This window comes from Apus apus, chromosome 7, assembly GCF_020740795.1.
Source record: "Apus apus isolate bApuApu2 chromosome 7, bApuApu2.pri.cur, whole genome shotgun sequence".
Classification (NCBI taxonomy): Eukaryota; Metazoa; Chordata; class Aves; order Apodiformes; family Apodidae; genus Apus; species Apus apus.
The window spans coordinates 30,740,062-30,762,356 of record NC_067288.1 but is presented as its reverse complement, the minus strand read 5'-3'; the positions used below and the strand labels follow the sequence as shown (position 1 = coordinate 30,762,356).

Sequence of the window (22,295 nt, the reverse complement as noted above, 5' to 3'; positions counted from 1 at the left end):
AATTACTTTTCTTGTAAATAAGCAAACAGAATGACATTATCTGTCTACATTTGTAAATAACATTACATTTTTTTATATATTGCCATGAGATACTGTCCCCTTTTACATCTCGGTTGTATATCCTGCAGGTGATCTGTGGTGTGTTCAATCAGCCCAAGAACAGCCTCCTTCTGCAGTGACATCTGAGCCTCAGCACTGGGCTGTGGCCACGCAGGAGGAGCAGGAGCCCGAGCCTGGGGTGGTTTCCAGCACATCTGACAAAGCTGCTCTGGCTGTGACCGCACACGAGGTGAGGGCAGTTGCCCACACGTTGCAGGGATTAGCTTGCTTCCCAAATAGGATTCCAAAGTGCTCATGCCAAATGGCTGTCCTGCAGCTCACTGCCAGTATTTTAGGGAGGAATTTAGAAGTAAAACAAACTGATCACTTCTTGGAGCAGTGAATGCATCAGTGCCCCTGTAGGCCATTTACCCTTGGCTTAGGGAGAGTTCACAGGAACCTCTGGGGGTTTATTGTAGCAAGAACCACCAGGACAGCACAGGTCAATCTTCTCTACACATTTCTACTTTGTTTTGGGCCTTCTTTCTAAAAGCATTGTCTTTAGAGATGCTGTCTGTGTATATCTGGAGCCTTTGACTTGTGTTCTAAGAGCACTGGTAAGTCGGTCACAGGTATAATGACAATAACCTCTTTTGTGCCACATCACACATCCTCACCAGGGAGAATTAGGATGGACCAGGCAGCTGCTGGACCAAATGATTAATAGAGAAAATGGGATAATCTGCATAGTTAGAGGCCTGTCATCCTGACAGTGATCCTGCACGATGTCATGGAGCAGGCAATACACAACATTATTTATAAAGAATTACAGCAGCTTAATTATATTAATGCCATTACATGTGTGTATAAAAAAATGCAGTGCCAAACTAGCCTAACAAATTTCTTTTGATAGGATTACAGGTATGAGGGATAACAGCACCAGTGGTAAAGGAACATCATTCAGCAGGCATTTGATTTACTACTGTACAATGTTTGACTGAGAGGTCAGAATGCTGTAAGTTGGTATATTACATAAATAGATTTGTGGTATATTACATTAAACAGACTTGACACTCACAAAAGGAAACTTTAGAAAATAAGCTTAATTGTAAATTGGGAACCACCATAGAAGGAGGGAGGTTTTAATCCAGGTCCCAGTTTCTGGCTTGTTTTACTTTACCTCTTCTCCAAAGACTTAAGAAGACTTCAAAATGCCACAAGAAATTACCAGTATCCAGGTGGACCTGGCAGACCGAGGGACCCCAGGATGGGAAGCAGTGAGAAGGGAGTGTGGACTACACAGAACTGCTTGGTACAGTGCAAAGGAGCTAAAGACATCAGAGAGAATTCAGGGAAGGAGTCCCAGCCCTGACTGGACCCTTGTGTTGCAGTACAACTCTGGGACTGCAGGCAGCAATAATTGTTTAGGTGTATTATAACATTTGGAATAGAAATAGAATATAAAATTAAGAGTAAAACCCTCAGCCTGTGCACTCCCTGCAGCTGATCCATCTCCTGCAGGAAGAGGCTGCTCTGGGGAAGCAGACTGTGCAGGGTTTATTAATGAGACCCACACTCCAAAGCACCAGCCACCACAGCAACGTTCTTTGGAATTAGGATAAGATCCAAAGATCCATTTTCCACAGCTCAGTTCATGTAGAAGCTAATTTCTTCCTAATAAAGCTGCAAGAGATTAAACCTCAAATGTGAAATGTTAGAACAAAAAGAAATCTTCAAAGGGCAGGGACTAAAGCAAAGCCATCCAAGTCCATCCAGTCACACTAGATGCTGGATAAGTCAATTAAGAGCAGTGGAAAATGCTCAGATGCACTGAGCAGGGCTATAGGTTTTTCATCAATTATGGCCATACAGAGGATAAGACACATCACTTAGCTTGAGAGGAAAGTGAATAAGAATATTCAAAGACACTTCGATATCACCCCCAGGCTGATTATCACAGTCTTTGCCCTGAAAAAGAGTCTCCCTTCCAGTGTTCTTTTTGTCCAGAAGGATGAAGAACACAGTTACTGATGTTTTCCCTTCTGTAATTCTTTTTAACTACAGGCATTTTCTTTTCACAGAGCCAGAGGAGATGCTGACACTTCTCCAACCTTTTTCTTAGAGATTCATCAGCTAAAGTAAATGCTACATACGTGAATAGGAAGTCTAACTAATCACACACCTACGATTAACAAATGTAACAAATTAAATGAAAAACATGTAACTTGTAAGACTAGTAATATGCTCTTCATGGTGATTTCACTTTTCCTACAAGAAAGTTTCCTTCTACCAAGCCTGGGAAGTATATTTTTTTTAAAATAGTGAAACTGGAAATAATGTTGTAAATCATAAAACTCAACCAAGCCTCTCAGGAGCAATTACAATTACTGAGAATTACTTCTAAAGTTGTCTAAATGCCTGCAGTAACAAATGCTTCAGGTCATAAGAAGTCCATTATGAAGAATGCTACAGGTTTCTTTATTCCAATAGTGAACTATTTGAGTCCACAAGATGGTATTTCAGGTGTGTTTAAATATGACACTGTTAATTTTGGATCACTTCTTCCCTCTACTTTCTTGATTGCTGAGTTGAATTAGCAGGTATTTCCACCATTTTAGGGTGGAAGGGCTCAGAATACATCCAATGACAGACCTTAGGTTTAATCCTACCCTTATAGCACCATCCACTTTAAAGGACCAAGAAATCTCTCATCCAGCTCTCAAGCACAAAGAAACATATGTTCAATTTACAATAAACAAAGGTCATTCAGACCAAGCTGAAAAGGTTCCAGCTGGTGGAAAGAATCCAAAATTATTTTATAGGAAAGTGCCTGCGAGTGCCAATGTACACTTAGAAAAACCCAAACCCAAAACCCAACTGCTGAGGACACGTGGGCTCAGATTTCTAAAATATTTAGTCATTGCACTCGCAGGTTTGAAATAAACTCTGCCTTATGCAAGAGCTTAGGGTTGCTTTTGGAAAGTGTGTCTTAATGCCTCCAACTCAGACAAGACAGACAGGAGTGCCAGCCTAAGATGGGTTACATAAACGAGCATGTATTAGGAAGCAGAGCAGTGCAATGCAGGACCAAACTGCTCATCAAGAATCCAATATGACACTTTAAAATACTGAGAAGTTTTAACTATCACCTATTAAAATCTATTGGTAAAACTTCAAGGGTTCCCCACAGCAGCTGCCAGGTTCCTCCTGGCTCGTAGTGCCTCCCTGTTGCAGAAGGTAGAGATGAAAGGTGAAGGACATGGGTATGCCTGTGCAAGGTGTAGGCAAGAGGTCAGCTGTCCCTCCATGGCTGCCTTCCATGGGAGCTGATGGAGCACACCAGCTTGGCCTTACCCTCCTGTTCTCTGCAGAGGAGCAGGAACAGACTCTGCCTGCCAGGAGCACAGTCCTGCATCACAAGCACCAACCCACCAGGTGAGCTGCTACCTGTCCACACCACCACACACATTGCATGGGAACCTCCACAGTCCACACAGGTGACACCAGGCTGGGATGTTCACCTTCCTACGTCTCAGTGCTGCCACAACCAACAGTGAAACACCACAGCAAGGTCCCCTATCTTCTCAAATGCCTTTAATGTCTCAACTAATATTGCTTTTAAAGATCTCAGTGTTTCTGAAGAAAGATGGATTTTTATTCCCACTGTAAAATGACCCAGCTAACTGAGGGTGAACATGCTAGAGGAGAGGACTCTTGAAAGGACTTGACAGACATAGTGATCCTGTCACTGATGATCTTCATTTTCAAATCTGTATTTGTCCAAATGGAAAAAGACAAATTTGTTTTAAATGGAAATTCCTCTTTAACATTTTAAAGGGCTATTATGTATAAGGTAAAGTATGTAAAGAAGACTCTATAGATAAATAACATCTGCACATGGCAAATAAAGCATATATTAATAAAAATGTAAAATTACCCTAACACAAACAAGTTTGGGCTGATGAGGAATAGCGATTAAATTGTGTAAAATATGCAATCACAAGCTGCAGTCACACAGACTCTGTGAGAGGGGATATAAACTGCAATAAAACTATAAACTGGCTACTCTACAGTAAGTTCAAAGGAAGTGATGTGATTGCTAGACACGGGGCTCCACGGGACACGAGGAATAGGGGGGAAAAACACAGCCACTTGGTCCCTGCCATGGTCTCTCCCACCATTTATTTATAAACTGCTGCTTCAGTTGAACTAAAGAAACAGGAAGAAAAGGCACACACAAAATAAACAACCCACTAGTGTGAAAAGTGAAATATTTGCTCTGGATCCATAGCCCTGGCAGCTTGCAAACTGTGTGCTGGCTTGGGCAGGCTATAGGATTCCTGGCCTCTCTGGTCTGCCTGCTGCTCCCAGGCAGGAAAGTCTTCCCAAACCACTAAAACTATCTATCAAAGCCTGGCAAAGGGTAAAGATGGATGATCACATCATAATGCTTGCTTTCTTGGCCTAGGGATGCCACTATTATTTAATTGTTTTCATAAGTCACTTCCTACCTCATCCATAAGTCTCTGCTGCTCCAGGACCCTGCCTGGGGCTGACCTGGGCACTGTCCCAGGGGAAATGAAGCTGCAAATCTGAGCAGCGGGAACCCTGCACCTGGAGAGAGACCTGGCTCAGATGGCCATGGAACAGTCTGCTCATAATTAGCATGAAAAGGGGAATCAACAGGAGGAGACAGGTCACCTTGTGCAGACAGGCTCACGGCCACCAAGCCATGAGCAGCTGCCATCTGACAGAGGGGGCTCCAAGGAGGGCAAGACACAGCACACTGAGCACACACATCAAATTATGAGGTTATTACTAACTTATACGAACATCTACCTGCCTAAAATTAAGACTCTTGCAGTTTTACCTGTGTTTTAAGACATGTGCTTGTAACAGCAGCTCTAGGAAGGGCCTCTTTTGTTCTTTAGGCAACAGAAATGATGTTGTTCCAGGGTGTTACAAAACTATTACACCACATTGCATAACTCACTGTGGGTCATAGTGTAAGAGTATACAGTGCTAACAATGAGTAATGCCCTTTTTGTTTGGCTGGCAACTGTTAATTGCTTTCAATATTTTTAAATTTTATTTTAGATGCATCCTTCAGAAGTCCCAAAAATCCCACTTGTTTCATCAACTTGGGAGTTTCAGAGACAGGAACTGTGACTCTGGCTGTGAGACTGAGCAGAGCTAAAGCAAGACCACTGGAACTCTCTTATTAAAGACAAGGTCCTTATCAATATGTTTCAGAGGCTTTTGCTACTCATCTTTTAGCCAGAGGTAAAGTGCTTTTCACTCTCACCATTTAAAAAAAAATATAATTAAAAAGAAACCCCTGAAAATACTAAAAGAACACAAATTCCTCTTCAGACATGTCATGGAAGATACCCCCTAGAAGTGAGTGTTTCAGGCTACCAGTTAAGAAAATGAGCAATTACAATGCCCTCTTTTGCAGGTTTACCTGTCACAGCAGTGCCAGCCAGTATGATGGTGCCAGCCTGCCAGAGGCACGTTGCAGCAAAACCAAGCGCTGCCCCACAGCACCATGAGCCAGATCCCAGCTAGCTGCCACCGGGGTGAGGTGTGCTCTGTCTGGCTTCACTCCCAACCTCCACCACACACCTTTGCCAACCCTATTCTGCCAGGAGAGTGAGAAAAGCCAAGCTGACATTCATAGAACCTAAACAAAAAATGGACAAAAAAGGTGTCCTGCAGCCCACCTCATATCAGTAGATATATATTATGGACCAACCACATTAATGCCCCTTCTGCCAAACACGTTTAAGCTTGCCACAAAGCAAGATGATAGCTAAAAACATCTTTATTTTAATGTACCTCAACATCTCAGCCAGAATTTTTCTTCTTCTGTGACAATCTAGTTATGCAAACAGAACCTTCCAACCCTGCACACCAACCAGCAGCCAGTGGTCAGATGAACTTGCCTTTGTAGCTGCACTCAAAAGTGAGCAATGGGAAGGGCACTGAGCACATGGCCCCTGAGCAGCAACCATGATGCTTGAGGTCATTTTACTATCTACATTTAACTGGCCTGTGACTCTGTTTTGACCAGTGCTGGCCAATGCTTGCAAATAACCCAGATCTGTATTTGTTGCATAAAATTACTCCTGTTGCTAAAGATCCCACAAAGAAAACCAACCCAAAATTCCAACGCTGAAGCTTTTAGGTCTGTTCTACAGCAGTAAGGTTACCACACAAGCTGATCCATGCCAACCTGACACGGAGAGGAGGGGAGTGCTTGACATACCCTGAACAGGGTGGAAACTCTTTGCAAGCCCCACGGGTGCAGACTGCCCCCAAACAAGGGGACTGGAGCTCCAGCCCTGCAGCAGAGCTGCCCTCCTCTGCCCCTGCTTTCCCTGTCTCCCCAGAATGAGCACACTTGGGTTTATTGGGTTTCCCCCCCGCACCTTTCGCTCTCATTCAACATGATCTAGGCCACCTCTGGTTAAGAAAACACAACCTGCCCTTTCACCACACACAACCTGTAAACCAGATTTTCCTCTAAGAGACACTTGATTTAATCACACTGAATTGTTCTAACTGGTGTTTCCAAACCAAATTCTACAGAAAAAAAGTTGAAATATTCTGAGGACATGACACTGTGTGGATAGTTTTTGAAACCATGAAAGGCATCTCAGAATGGTCTCTTACCAATATTTTCCTGCTTTCCTTACGCTATGCACTATTTCAAGCACAAATTTCAGCTTCTAAAAAACCTGTATTTAGCTCTGTGCAGAATAAAACCTCTATAAAGCTGTGCTAAATACGTAAGTTTTGGCAGCCTGATTCATATCTCATGCAAGTTAATGCAAGTTTTAATGATCTCAGGGAACCTTTGGATCAGGATCCAGTTTGTGTTCGTGATTCTGAAAGCATGAAGTGACTCATAATTTCCTACCTTTTCCTGAATGGCTTTAGAAAGAGATTTAAGCTATTTGGGAGTTCTTTTACCACCTTCAAGACTCGAGACATCATACACCCTTGCAAAAACAAAGCAAGAAGCCCAGAAAAACAGCACTAACAAAATGGAAGACATGATGTCTCTTGTACTCTCCTACTGTACAGCTACAAATACCTGCTCAGAGCAAACCGTCTAGGACCACTGCCTGGCTGGGTCATTTGTGTGCCTGAGTCATAGCCTGAAGGTCTGCATGATCTGTGTCCCACCCATGAGACACCAAGCCTGCTCAGGCTAATAAAGGACAGGCTATAAACCATCTGGACCTGCAGGTCCTTTTCTGGCGCTTCTCAGAGCCGAACCTCTGGCTGATCCTGGGACTTTCACCTTAAGAACTGCTTCTAAGACCAGAACCTCAACAGCTTAATAACACTCTCCCCACCCCATGCAACCCACAGGTGGCCCATGCATTGCTCTGTGCTCACTGTGGGTCCCCACACCCCTTTGTTGTGAGCTGCACAGCTGAAATTATGGGGTACCTCCAAAAATAATTGGATTTAGTGAAAGGGAGAGGCACAGCAGTTCCTAGATGCCATGAACCCAGCAACATTCGGTACAGATCAGACATTTCAGGAATTTAACTGAGCCCTGGGTATAATCCCATTAATCTTGTGTAGTATAACCCACAGTGGAAGTTGCTTTATATCCACTGCACTTCATTAAATATACATTGTTCCAGGACCCTTAGAACTACTACAAATAAATCTTTGGCTTTTGCTCAACTTTTTGACGAACTCATCACAAATATACACGACACTAAAATATCATCAAATTAAAAAGTTTCCTCCAGGAAATCAATTCCAGAACCATTACTGCTGCTGCAAAAGACCTGGATTTGGTTCTCAGCATCCTTTTCTTTGAGGATTGCTGTTTATAAATTCCTTAACCACGTAACCACTGAGGTTACTGTCTCACTCTGCCCCTGCTTGGCTGCCGCTCCCGTGTGTAGGAGAAGCTGTGAGGAGGCAGCACTCACCCTTCAGCTCTATTTTCTTCCCTGAGAAGAAGGCGACACAGATACTGACACAGGATATTTTGGTAGGGTGGGTGTTAAACCTTCCAAAACGACACCCTGAGTGCTACAAGGCCAGAGTAGGTGCAACGAAGGTGAAACCTGGGGTGGTTTTCACCCCAGTGTGTGAGCTGGCTCCCTCATTTTGCAGTCCTGCCTGGGACGGGCTGGACCCTCCTGGGGCTCCCAGTCAAGTCCCAACAGTACCCAAGGTGATGGCCAGCAAGGCAGAGGTGACACAAGGACAGAGGGTGTGACACTGTAAGCTGGGCAAGGTGGCAGCTCCCCAGGGAGCTGGACACCAGCACGGCTGATGCCTGGGCAGGCACAAGACTAACCCCTGGTCTGCACACAGAAACTGAGCACCAGCTTACACAGAAAATCAGTCAAAGCAGAATTTGTTCCATCACAATTTGGAAAGATAAGCAAAAAGAGGAGAAAACAAGGGAGACAAAAAGTGGGAAAACAACCTTAAATTATGTTTAGCTTGCAACTATCTTTGCTTTCAAACTAATTTTAATAACAAAACACTCCTCTCCAGAACAATGTCATGATGTACCTTGCTAATAAGTTTTTTTCCCCTCACTAATTAAGAGGTGCTCATGTTCTCCCCACAGTAACACAGTGTCAGCAGTCACTACTCTGTATTTTATTTCTACTTGAATTGAAAATCCTTATTGCAATTCCATCAGCTGAATTGTACCTGCTCCGGCTGAAACGTTGGAAGCTTTTGTAAGACAAACCCCATGGACAGCTCTCTCAACTCACTCCTGTGCTACCTCCTTCACTTCAAATTCAGTACCCTCCTGTGCTGCTCCTGGATCTCACAAGTGTACTTTCATTTATACCTGTGGAGCTCTCCTGACTTCAACTAAATTATGGGGATAGAAAAGAGCAGAATTTGACCTTCTGAGTATATCCAGATAGAAAGAACAAACTCCATGATATCTCAGAGTAAAATCTTATGCATCTGGTCATAAACTCCTTTCCAAAGATTAATTACATTAGCCTGCACAACAGACATCAGAGCAAAAAGCTTAATGTGTTTTGAGGTTGAGAGGAGCTACACACAATTTATTAGGAAACAAATAATCATACTAAATTACAGTTCACAGTTGAAAATCAGAGAAAGTGCCTTAATATTAATAGCTTTTTCCAGCACACAATTTCCAAGTACCCTTTCTGCTCCTCTCTGGCTCCAGCACTGAAGTGCAGTGTGTTGCTGCAACACCCTCCCCACAGCAGCCAACAGAAATCTGCTTCACCTCCTGCAGCCTGGAGGCAGGTCACCTCTCTTTTGGATGCACCTCATCTCAAAAAGCCTTTTGCACTATGGCCTTGAACCTGGGATGGCAAAGGAGTTTGCAGTTGGTCCCTTCTGCTATTGCTTGGCAAGAGCTTGTGACTTTGCTCGTGCAACGTGCTCCACAAACCTCCCGTGTGGGGGACAACTCCTGCACTCCTGTCTCAGGGCAAGGCTTTGGCTGAGCTCTGAATATATAGTCCTCCTAACACACAGGTGTCTTCCAAGTCATAGGGGGGAAAGAGGGGCTTCCATTTTTCTCTGCATTTACTTGGAACAGTGGAAAGGAAATCACAAGTTAGAAAAGAATTGCTAAAAGATCCTGCAGCAAATCTGGTTTGTCCATTAATGCTCAGCTGGCAGTTTAAAACTAAGGGCCACGTGACCAAGCTGAAATGTTAAATATTAAGTGCATTCCAGAGCTGCTACATGTGTTTTTAGAAGGCAGCAACAGATGCTATATCTGAAAACCCGAGACTAACATTGCACATTCCCACTCGTGGAAAGCCTGTGTCACAGGATCAGAGTGGCCAGTCGAGCTTCCCAGCAGCACAGAATGAACCTTCCTTTGGCACCAGGGCAAGTTTTTGGTGCGTTTCTATGACATCACCTTTATCCACACTGTCTCACACTCATTTTGCCACAGACCAGCTGTTTCCATACACATGGGGATGATACTTCACAACCAGCTATTCTTGTCTTTCATTTCTCATCCTTGCTCAACTAACAGTTTTATTTACTGAACATTATTTGAAGTCTCAGAAACCAGGTCTCCCCATGTGACTCTTCAAGTTTCCATAGGTATCACACTTCTCCTGGAGCTGCCCTGCCAGTCCTTGCTCCCTTGGTACCCTGAGGATCCCAGCCACTCAGGGTGACACAGTTCCCAAAGCTAAGGGCATTCCCCACTATAGGATGGGCTGTGCTTGTCCCAAGGCTGACTTGTTGGTCAAATCCACCTGGAGTCTCAGGAGGGTGGGAAAAACTTCCCTGGTGAAAGAACAGCCACTCCACACCAAACCACAACACACTCGTCTTCCAAAAGAGTGAGAACATTTCAAAACAGAAGACCATAAAAGTTTCTATCCTAGGTAGAGAATTGTATTTTTTCCCTCTTGTTTTAAACCTTTTCTAGACAAAAATATGTATCTGGGAAGCAACAATGAACTGGAAAACTTCAGTTCAGAGCCTAAAGTCTGGCAGATGTGCAAGATCCTTCATGAGACTGAAGAAGCACAGAGCGGGTTTGGAAAAGTTCTTGTACACCCGAAAAGATCTATTTCTGAATGTAAACATTCCAGAAATTCTGGGTAAAACTGAAAAAGAAAAAACTCACCCCTGATTATTTCCAATTTTACCTGCTTCAGCACAAATGATCCCACCAACCATCCTTCAGAGGGAGCCAAGAAACCACAGGAGGTTAAACGAAGCCCTGGCACCACCATGTGCTGAAGGTTTTGCAAAGTCATAAAGGTCACTAATGCTTTGGATTCTACTTGCTGAAAGTTTTCAGGACCTCTGTTATTGTGAGGGAGAAGTCTCTATGATTGGTGCAACTTCAACTGTTTATGCATGTATTGATATAAATCTGTATCTTTTTATACACATACACAAATGCACACACATGAGTTACACGGTAGAGACAAGGGCCAGTAACACATTTTGTACTCAATGTTAAAGTGCTTTTTCTTGAGCCCAAAGAAAGAAGAAACCAAGTTTTCTAGTGTGAAGTAGGTGGAGAAAAAGGATGGACAGAAGCTAAGAGGTACCTTCTGGAGATTATTTCATATGCAGACTTATCAGTTCATTGGAAAGGTAATGATCGCTGTTCTTTCTTTCCCGTCAGCTATGAACACTCCTCTTAAAGGGTATTGTATTTTAGGGAAGCATTTATTATGAAGAACAAATTCTTTGTATTCTGTTAATCTTCTATTTCTGTTCATGCCAGTTACGTTTTTTCACACTGCTCACCCCAAAATCAGTGCATTCAGGCTAATGGACTAGAAAAATGCCAAGTATTTCAGAAAGGACATAATTTCTTTTGCCTTAAGGTTTCCCAGAGCTATTCTAAAGCTATAAAAAATGGTCCCCTCATTGAAATAAAAGGGAAGGACATACTAGATATGGAAAGTGCTCAAAGTAGGATGAAAAGGATGGGCAAAGGTATAGTCTTCTCTGTGAAGAGTCACCAAGTAGGTCAGTATATAAAAGAGGCGAGTTGGGGGAAACATGACAGATATCTACCAAATCCTGGGTGGTCTGGAGAAGATGGGTCAGAAGCACCTTCTCATCATCTCCAGTGCAAAAACCCAAGCTCCAAATAAACCTGCTATCAGAGAATCACTTTTGATAGCACAGTATGTTCACCCCCCTCTCAGTTTCTCCTTAGGTGACCCCGTAACTTGTTATAATGAGTTTAGTGTGACCAGTCGCAATCAAATCTAACAGAAGTAATTAAGAATTATCTAATCTCAAGCTAATCTGACAGCCAGCTCTGATGAGGTTTTTTCTGCTTTAACCCAATTTACAGATGATATCCCAGTTGCAGGAGCTGCACAGAGGAGATGCAAGTCCTGAGAAACACCAGTGTCCTGGCTCCTTTTCCATCCTGATTTCCTTCCCTGGGGCAAGGCGGTGCCAGAGCGGGTGGAGGCGCTGGTGGGGCATGGGGGCCAGAAACAGAGGTGACCACAGCAGAGTCTTTCTGCTGAGACACAGTATGCAACATTGAAAGGTGGAGAAAACAGCAACAACCCAACACACGGCTGTAGGAGGGGATGGAGTGGGCTTAGGAGCAGGTTAAAGCCCCATATTCTGAATCAGGGATGTGGGCCTCAGCGTCTCTAAAGACAGCGATGGACCAGAGCCAAACCCAGCCACAGCCAAGGTCATCCCACTGAGCTCCATGGGCCACAAGATTCAAGTCACTGCACAAAACAGACACCTCACAAGCAGGGTCATCACTTAACTGCCTTGGAAACTATTTTCTTCCTTGGACTTCACACAAAGCCAGTTAAATCCAAGAAAAACTGGGAAGCAAATTACACAACTAGGTTTTGTTTGTTTGTTTCCCCCCTCCCAATCCTCCCTATGGATAAAGACTGACTGTCTTGATTAACTTTATACAAGAGAGCCATTCCGAAATGAAGATGTCTTGGACAAGGACTAAGTATGGCATGACACTTTGCATCACACCTATTGATGCTAAATCCATCCCTACAAAAATAGCAGCGATGATTCAAGGACGCCAGGAGCCCTCGTGCTCTGACTGGCAGGTCCAGGAGCTTAATTCTGAACGTGTCGACACCAACATATTGTTGCCATTATGGATGGGGATAATCACTCAGCAGCAGAGTGGGAATGACATCCCATTAAAAAGAGTGCCTTTGCCTGGCAGGATGAAGTCACAGACACAGGTTAGCCTTGGAAATGCACAGAAATATTTACTTGAAAGGAGTTTTTGTGCATGGGTTTGAATGCTGCTGTGCCAGCAGGGACAAGCATGCCAGTGTTCAGTTTTTAGTGCAGCCCTTTTGGAAGACACTTTGCAGGATCCCTGAAATGCAGCTCCACCAGGAAAAAACCCTCAGTGCTTAGGAAAATACCATGGAAAAATAAATGAAGAAAACCCTGGTTTCTGGTCCTAAGAAATCATCTTACAAATCCCTGTGCATTCACTGAGGTTTGTTCTCAGATTTTATGCAGACCATTGTTCCCAAAATGGCACATCAGGCAGAAGCCCTTTGTGGGGTCCAAGTTGGTGACAGTCCTTGGGGATTGCCTGGAGACAGCTCTGAGTCAAACCCTCTGTTCTAAGTGACACTTACAAAAACGGTTGTTATTTAGACTGTATCAATATGGGGCTACAAATACAATGTATCTGTGTTTTAGCATTTCTCACATGAAGTATTATTCTGTTAAGTATTTAGTAAAAAGATAAGTTTCAAAATATAAATGTTGTCCTACAACTCCCATTGCTTCTTCCTTTCAGAAAGCAAGAGGCAGTGCTATGTAACTGTCACTCCAAGAAGATACCTGGTCTAAAAAACCTGATCTAATTTGTTTTCATTCTTAAGACCTGCCTTAAAAATTAAAACATTCATCCATGTAAACAAATGTTCTGCTCCGTTGCAGAACCTTCAAGAAAATTATTAAACCTTGAACTGCCATTAATATTGATCACAACTAAATTTCTGTGCTGTAATGATTCATCTTCCTGCTCATATACAGGATTACAATAGTTGCTTAATTCATGAGGCAACAAAAGCATCTGTGAATCAACAGCAGCATCTCTGCTGTGCCCAGACCCCAGAGGGGACGGTGCAGCTGACACAACGTGGCTCACTTGGGCATTTGAGACAGGTATGACTTGTGCTGTGCATCAGACACCAACAGGACCTTCCCAAGGAGCAGGTGAAGGAATCTGGGAGACCCTACAGCACAAGCCAGACAGGTGTCCAGTGCTGTCCTACAGGCCACAACTCCAGCTGCTTCGCAGCAGCTGCCTGACCTTCTCCTGCCCCCATGGAGCCCTGCCAGTCCCCATGGATCCCCACAGATCCCCACTCCTCAGTGCCTCCACACTAAGCCATCTCCTTCCCTTCTTGTCATGCACCCATGCTGATTGGGACCATCATGCACAGCCCCTCCAAACACAGCTGGTCATGAAAGCTCCTCAGATGACATTGCTCGCCCATGGATAACAGTGTCCATGTTCATGTCATGACTCTGCCCTGTCTCCCATGCACACCAGCTGGGTGCTCTCTACAAAGGGAGACAAGCCTCCAGCTGCAGCAGCTCCAGCCTCCCCCCAGCCTCAACCGCCAGCTTCCCCATGGACATGCAGCATGGATGAAGCCCCACACCTCCTGCTCCTGCCCATGACCATAGGCATTACAAAGCCTTCCTGTTACAAACAAAAAGGATTTGGGGGTGTTATGCCACTGGGCAGGAACACCTAATGCACAAATGAGTATTTCTCAGCAAAATCCGCTGGAGGGTAATTCTGCTCTTCCATCAGCCTAAAGAGCCCTTCACCCTTTGTTTCGCACGCTCATGAATTTGTAGCCAGCCTCTCACTGACGCTCATGCAGAACACCACAAGTTGCTCTGGTAACTCCTGGATTTCCCACATCTCCCTGCCCAGCAGAGCAGGGCACCTTCTGGCACAGGACTGGGAACACGGCACACAGCTGGGCACCACCTCACTGAGCCTGGGTGCGCAGACATTGGAGCTGCTTCTACAGCGCTTGGCTGTAGGAGACTGCAAACCTGCTGTCAAAAGGGCTGGGCATGAGGAGGAGCATGTACAGTCACAGCAGAGATGATGAAGAGATGCACAATGCCAGATAAAAATAAAGAGGAGCCCCCTTGGTCCTCTAAAGTACTTTGCTATTCTTTGGCACCTACACATTGATCAGCTGTTGAAAACCAGCAGTGATTTCTAGAGACAATCCCTGAACAGTTTGCAAGACAGAGCAGGTTACACTGCAGGATATTTTTGCCAGGGAAAAAAAAAAAAAAAAAAAAATTAAGAAAAAAAAGAAAGCCCATTTCATATTTGTGGTTCCTAATCAATATCCAGCCTACGAAGTGCCAGGAAGATAAAACTGCATTTTTACTGCAGGAGAAAGCACTGATGGATTTAGGAAAAAATCCCTCACCATATAAGGGCTGTGAACATTTTCCCACTTAAGACAACGTGTGGGATCATATTCACAGACACAGAAATATGTTCTGTTCCCTGACACCCACAGTCCTAGAACACCGGGCTGAAGCGCTGGCAAGAATAAGAACCATTTGTTAAGTACAAAAAATGCCTCACGTAATTAGAGAACTGCTGAAAGCTACCAATTTAGTGCTCAGGCTTGGAAATCTCAGGATTTTTATTGTAACAGCAGCTAAGGCTCCAGCATGCCTAGAGGTGGAAAGCCTCACACATGCACCAGACAGGCTGATCAGTGCATCAAATACCCCAGGCAACATTGGGCACAAGGTACAAAGAGACTTTGGCAACACCTTGAGCAGATTTTGTGCTAATTATGAAGTGATGCTGCCCAGTGGGTGCCAGGAGACCCTCCCTGCAGGGGTGTCACATTTCCCTCCCCAGCCTCAGCCTTCCCTCCACCAGCCCCCCAGCCCCCAGGCATTGCTCCATAACCATCCCATGTTTCCCTCCTGCCAGGGTGATGCTCCAGCCTGTCATGCTGCCCTTTTGTTTGGAGTAACAAGGACAATAAACATCCCACAGAGATCTGCCAGGGATGGAGAGCCTCTGCCCCAAAGACTCTTCCACTGTCAAACACTGAGAACCGCAACCAGGAGAAGATATGGCATTTAAATGTGGTTTTTTTAATATATTTGAGAATAAAGTGATGCAAGAGAGAAGCAGCCAGCAGGAGGGGTTGGTAGGGTTTGAAAAGCTGAAGACTGAGCTCCTAGCCCTGCCAGAGCAGACACTGCTGCCACTCTGCTCTGCCACCAGGACCCGCCAGCCACAGCTCTGCTCCTCGGCTCCAAAAAACCTGAGTCCTCCCTGTGACAGCTGCTCTCACCTCCTCACAGCCTTCCCAAGGCCCCACAGCTCCTCTCCCACCAGGGCTTGCTCCCCCAACACCTACTACAGGTGAAACAACATGTGCTGAGGGAGCAAAAGGCAGCCCTGAGGGTGGCCTCTCATGTAACTCCTGACATGATACAAGTGAGGTATCAGTCCATGATGACAGGGGGTCCTCAGAGCAGTTTCTGAAATGCCACTTTCCTCCTGGCACACCAGTATCTTTCTTCTACAATCTTCCCTAAGTCAAATGCAGTAAAAATTTTAAAAGCACAAAAGAAGACCATAAAGCAATACTTTAAACCTAGCAGCTGAAAAACAATTCAGCTCAACCACAGCTTTAAATTCCACTTGATTCTCCTCGTCACAGCAGCACTCTCAGGGGAAGGGAGCATCAGCTCCATGACTCCAAGGTCAGTGCCTGCAGCCCAGTGACTCCAGCCTCGATGCGCAGCCAGGAACGCTCTGCTGCACTGCTTGCCATGTCCCACAGCAGGAGCACAGCCTCCTGTTTATCAAAATGCACTTTAAGTACCTATTTTATACCTGGAAGATGGCACTATTGATTGCTCTATTTATAGTCCGTGTCATATCTTCCATGCATCCAACTCCAGTGACAAACCAAGCACCAGAGATTTCACAAGTGTGGCTTTACATCCTAAGCATGTCATTGAAACAAAAAAGGGAATGACTGACAATTTCCATGACATAAAGCTGAGTGTTTGCTTCCCATCCCTGGGAACTTGCTTAGCAGCAGAGACCCACAGAGCCCCCCAGCTTCTTCACACATCTCCATCTCTGGACACGAATAAAGGTACTGCTGCCCTTCACTGCCTCGAAAGAGAGTTTCTCTGTCCACAGTCTCCTACACTTTTAAAAGGTTCGACTTGCTCTCCTCAGGTTTTCTTCACACCAGATCTCAGTAGCACTGCTTTCCCCAGCAAAATACTTTGGGGTTGGGGAACAAAAAAAAGGCATTTTCCTCCAATAAGCTTAAACATATGTAGCTGTATATTCATTCACCCTCAATATGAGTGAGCTACAGGAGGAAGAATGTTCTACCTCTTGTAGCAAAAAAGAGCAGGTTTCCTGAGCTCATGGCTTCCTTCCCTTTATCACTCACCATAACTTCATCCATCAACACTTCACTTGCTCCGCCTCACCAGAGCACCTCTCCAGCTGTATGGATTTATGCTCCTTTACTTCCCTAATTTTGCACTTGGCTACAAAACTGCCAGCAGCAGCCTCTCCTCAGGGCTCCCAGACCTTTTACACAGAGTTTGACCCAACCTAACTCATGGCTCCTTCCACATGGTCTTCCTCCTGACCATCCCACCTCCCCACCTTCAACTCCTCCATAACTTCTAAGTTGATTTTAAGTATGAGTCTAAGCAGGTTACACTTAGAGGTGTGTATCTGCCTGGTGAGGATGCACAGTAAAGCACATGCAGAATCTATCTGCATCAACAAATTGCTGCATTCCCAGGAAAAAAAAACAAAAATCAGACAAAAAGCCACCAGTTCTGAAAGACTTGTCCCAGGATTTGATGCAATCTGCCCTGCTGGCGAATTAAAGCCTGCAGAAACCAGGCTAAAATTAGAGAGAGCTGAGATGAAAACCAAAGACACATGGTGGCTCTTACAAATCTTTAAATAGGGCTTAATACAACATTTGGGTGCTTGGTCTGTGCTCAGCTCAGACCTACCAAGATCATTAGTTTATATTATAAACTAGCCCCGACTATTTCTGGGGCAGTTTTCCATGCTGCACTTTGCGGGGTGCTCAGTGCTGGCTTTCAGCCACTGACCCCGTGGACCAGCAGATTTTCAAAGTGCCTGTGACGGGTCTGATGGCTTCACACCCCCTCATTAAAGGGGAACATTTCTTCCTACACCGGCTTTCAGCAGGTCTGACTCCCACACCACCAGCCCAAGCCCTGCCCGAGTGGGGCCACCCAGGGCTGGCTAGGTGGGACCACGCTCAGGGCTCCTGGGAGGCTCCAGGGACAAGCCACCACTCACACCTCACCCCCAGCAGCAACACCATTTCAGAACCACCAGGAAACCTCTGCTGCACGTTGATCCCCTACCCCTGACCCCAGGCTCCTGGACAGCAGCTCCCGGCGGTGCCGGGGCTGGGCGGGTGCTGGTGCAGGGGGAGGTGCGGAGCCAGGGGTGGCTCAGCGGGCACAGGGCTCTGGGGGGCTCTGGGGCTGCCACCTGCTCTGCCTCGGGAGCAGCTGCTGGCCCCGATCGGATGTGGGTTAATCCCCGTTTTCTGGGTCTCTGGTTTCTGGCTGAAGTTGGTGCTCTGCCGGATTTTGCGTCCCTGCGTTAGGCTCCCCGCACACAGCCAGAGCTTCCCACGGATGCAGACACTTGCCAGGCTGGCCGTGCCTCACGCGGCTGGAGTCCCGTGCCCTGACAGCGCCCACGCTGCTGCCCTGCGGCTCTCCAGGGGTAACAGACAGCCTGCCTTTAAAAACCCCGCTCTGTAAGCAACTCCCGCTGTACCAACGATTTAAGGAATGATTAAGGAGCATTTCTAAGTTCCTCTGGGACCGAGGGGTGAAGAGCTTGCCCGTGACCATCACCATTCCTCCTTCCCATGGAATCCCACCAGGCTGGGGAGCGCTGGTCCCGCCGTGCCCGAGGACCCCCGGGCAGGCTCTCCAGAGGGAGCAGCCTTCGCTTCCCAACGCCTGCTCCAGACCTGCCCGGCATCCAGGGGACAACGAGCAATGGTTGCCGTTTGCAACTGCGAAAACCGGTGTAACGGTAAAACAATGTTTCTTAAGTATTTAATATTATTTGCATAACGGAAGCACACAGAAATGCTCCTCCCAGGTGAGATAATTAAATATAAATATTAAAAATACTGTTGTAACAACGAAAAAGTTTTACACATCAAATACTGGCCAAGGCTGAAGTTCAGACGGGCATCCAGCTAACACGACACATCAGGGTATTTGATTATAAGATCATGAAATTAATACGGTTCTGAAATAAAACACAGTAATTAATCCTGTTTGAAGAACGAGAACAACTCGTTTCACTGTTGTTGCATGGAAAGAAAAAGACAGAATCTCCTCAGGAGCCTGACTCCCCTCCCATCCCCACACCTCAAGCTGAAGCAACATTAATATTCTCAAAAAAAAGGGGGGGGGGAAAAAAAAAAAAAGAGTCCATGTTTTCCAAGACGCACAATTCCTTAATAATGATGTAGATTCTGAAATCAGCAGCTCCTATTCCTTTAACAAGTCCTGCTACTTCCAAAGAAGTGCCTGCAGTATGCGAGGTGGAGGTTGCCATGGCAAGCATCCATCCCCGCGCCAGCCTCTGAGCGAGCAGATGCGAAACGGCAAAACCCACCAGATGAAGTCACTTCTCCTGTCATGTAACGAGGAGGAAAATGCTCCATATCTCATCTGCTCCTCAGGATTATCGTGACTCAGAACACCTGAGGTTAGAGCCAGGAACGGCACGTGGCCGGAGTTTTGAGCTGAAAATCACGGATGTGCAAAAAAGCAAAATGAAGGGACTTAATTGGAGTGATGGACGCACCAAAAATATCCCCCCAAAACCAAGGAACTTTCAGCAGTGCTTTCGCGGACATGAGCCCTCCCTGCTCCAGCCTCACTGACATAACCCGGCCATCCCCTGGGACCCCTCGCCACTGGCCCCCCGGCAGAGGGGGAACACAGGCCCCGAGCCCCCGCGCCCCAGCTCTTTGCCCAGGCGCTGGGAAGGTTTTTCTAAATTCCCCAGGAACAGGGATGAACTCATTCCTGTGGCCCTGGGGCTGCCCGAACCCCGGGCAACCACCTCCCAGCGCACACCAGCCCTCCTCAGCGCCGCCGCGGTTGAAAGACGGGATTGTGTGACCAGGGGGGGTGACAGCATCGGAGACGCACGGCGGTGACAAGCAGCGATGTCCCTGCATCGCCCCGCGCCTCCCGGGGGACTTCGTGGGGGCGGAACAGACACGGGCACGGATGCTCCCGGAGCGCTGCCGAGCGCGACCGCTCCCTCCATTCCGGCAGGTTGAAGGGAACGACCGCGGACACCTCCCGAGCAGCCACCCCCGGAGCAGCCACCCCCCGAGCAGCCACCCCCCGAGCAGCCACCCCCCGAGCTGTCCCCTGGGCAAGGGGCGGCGGCCCCAGCGCCCCGTTCCCGGGGCTGCCCCGGGGGGACCCCCCGCTAACCCCCGGCCGCTCCTTTGTCCTCGGCGGAGGCTCCGCCGCGCCCGCCCGCCCGCTCCCTCCCTCCCCGCGCTCCGCGGCCGCGCAGCCCGGCCCGGCTCCGCGGCAGCATCCCGCACCGGGGGCGTGGGCGGCGGCATCCCTGCGCGGGGGAGCCGCTGGCACCCCCAGAACGCCCCTCCGGCGGTCCCGGGACACCCCCCGCCCCAGCCCGGCGGTACTCACGGTGCAGGCGGGAGCGCGCGTCCATGCGCGGCCGAGCCGCGGTGCGGGGGCGCGGAGGCTGCGGGGGCGCGGAGGGGCTGCCCGCGCCCGCGGCTGCCCGGCCCCGCCGCGCAGGACCCGCCTCCGCGCGGGCGGTGTCCGGACACACGGCGGCGGCGGGGCGGGTCCCGCTGCGCGCCCGCGCTGCCTTCCGCGGCGGCGCAGGGGCGGGGAGGGGAGGCGCGGAGGGGGCGTGCGGCGGCCACGCCCTCCCCGCGGAGCGGTGCGGAGCGGTGCGGTGCGCGCAGGCGGTACCGCCCGTCCCATCCCCGCCCCGACGGAGCGGCCGGAGCATCCTCGGCGGGGCCGGGGCATCCCCGCGCTGCGGGGGCGACGCCGAAAAGCCACCGCTCGTGTCCCCCCGCCGCCTCGCACCCCCTCCCGCCCCCGGTCTCCCTCCTTTCCGTACGGCAGGAGCCATTTTCATCTAATCATGGAATCGTTTGGGTTGGAAAAAACCTTTAAGACCATCAAGTCCCACTGTTCCCCCAGCCCTGCCAAGGCACTGCCCCTCAGCACCGCATCTACAGGGCTTTCAGATCCCGCCAGGGATGGGGACTCCACCATTCCAGTGGAGATATGAGAACCAAGGCAAATAAAGACCAGACCAAAACCCTGAAGAACTCGAATGCCAGCATGTCCAGAAATGCTGCACAACGGGAAACTGAAGTTGATTAGTTCACCAAGTCCATAGCCTGGGTTTCACCACCTCTGCTTAAAAGGATTTTCACTGACCTGGACATAGAAATAACACCCCTCCGTAATGAATTCTGTTCACTTGTAGACCTGACTAAGGAAAGTTTTAAAAATATTATATTTCTTCAGTAAAATTTATTAAAAAGCTGGATGTGTTCCTAAAGGGGGCTCTGCAGGTTTGGGCTCCCTGAGCCTGTTGGGGTCACACTGGCTGGGCAGCCAGCACAGTCAACCAGAGCACATCCTTGAGACTCATACCCTGAAATAAAGCTATTTTTCCTTCTCATTTTTAAAAAATCTGTATACATAGAGAAGGAGCAATTATTAAGGACACAGTTCCTTATATTTAATAAAGCTTTGAACATTTTCCCTGTAGAAGACCCAATATATAGATTTGTTCCTTCTGGTTGTAAAAAGTCCTCTCAAGTGCTTCTTTATATATTCCCAGACAATGATAATCTCCATTTCTGGAGGCTTTGATTTGAAGATTGAGAAGAGTGGATGAGTCACGGGCTGTGGTGCTAGAGATGGATGCTGATTTTCAGGTCATCTTCTAAATAGGCCACAGTGAGTGGTAACTAAAAATCCAGTTGGTTCTGCAGAGTGGTTAGTGGTGGTTCCAGGTTGGGTGTGTGAGGGACTGGTCAGTGCAGTGTCTGGCAAAAAAACAGCAATAACTTCAGAAAAAAAAAAATAAACTAACAATAACAGATCTTCTTGGGAGTCCTGGGGGACTCCCAGAGCTGGGAGGGATGGGATGGGTGGGACAAGATCAGACTGGGCAAGATGGGATGAGTAGGAACATCCCTGCCTAGGTTAGGAGTTGTTAACCCACCATCACTGCTACTGCTACCATCACTGCCACTGTCACCACCACTGCCACTGTCACCACCTGGAAAAGGGCACAGATGTGCAGCAGGAGCTCACCCATTTTCTGGCATTTTGAAGAAAAAGGCTCTGAGATCTCTTAGTCCATAGAAAAAATGGGTGGGCAGAGTGATGGGCTGTGACATGAGGGACAGTCAGAAGAATGAGCAGGTCACAGGAAGAGACTTCACCTGACCTGTCCCATGTGACAACCCGGAGAGTTACATGACATTTTGGCGAGGGCTGATGTTACAAACGGGTCACAAGCAGAGGGAAGGAGCGAGGGATGATTGGTGCTGGGAGGCTGGGGAATTCCCTGGAATAGCCTTGGATATTTGCATCCCTGCTGCCTGCAGTAGGGCAAAGTATTG

The 22,295-nt window shown here is 47.3% G+C and overlaps 1 protein-coding gene across 2 annotated transcripts in view; it reads right to left on the bottom strand.

The window, feature by feature from the left end:
- Window positions 1–20,357, bottom strand: part of LRRC7 (leucine rich repeat containing 7) — a 142,877-nt gene extending 122,520 nt beyond the window's left edge. For both annotated transcript variants that reach the window (XM_051625656.1, XM_051625655.1), the window contains exon 1: window positions 20,323–20,357. In XM_051625656.1, coding sequence (XP_051481616.1) covers window positions 20,323–20,347 — 25 coding nt within the window. In that variant the 5' untranslated portion in view covers window positions 20,348–20,357. The remainder of the gene's footprint in view (window positions 1–20,322) is intronic.
- Between the last annotated feature and the right edge of the window lie 1,938 nt (window positions 20,358–22,295).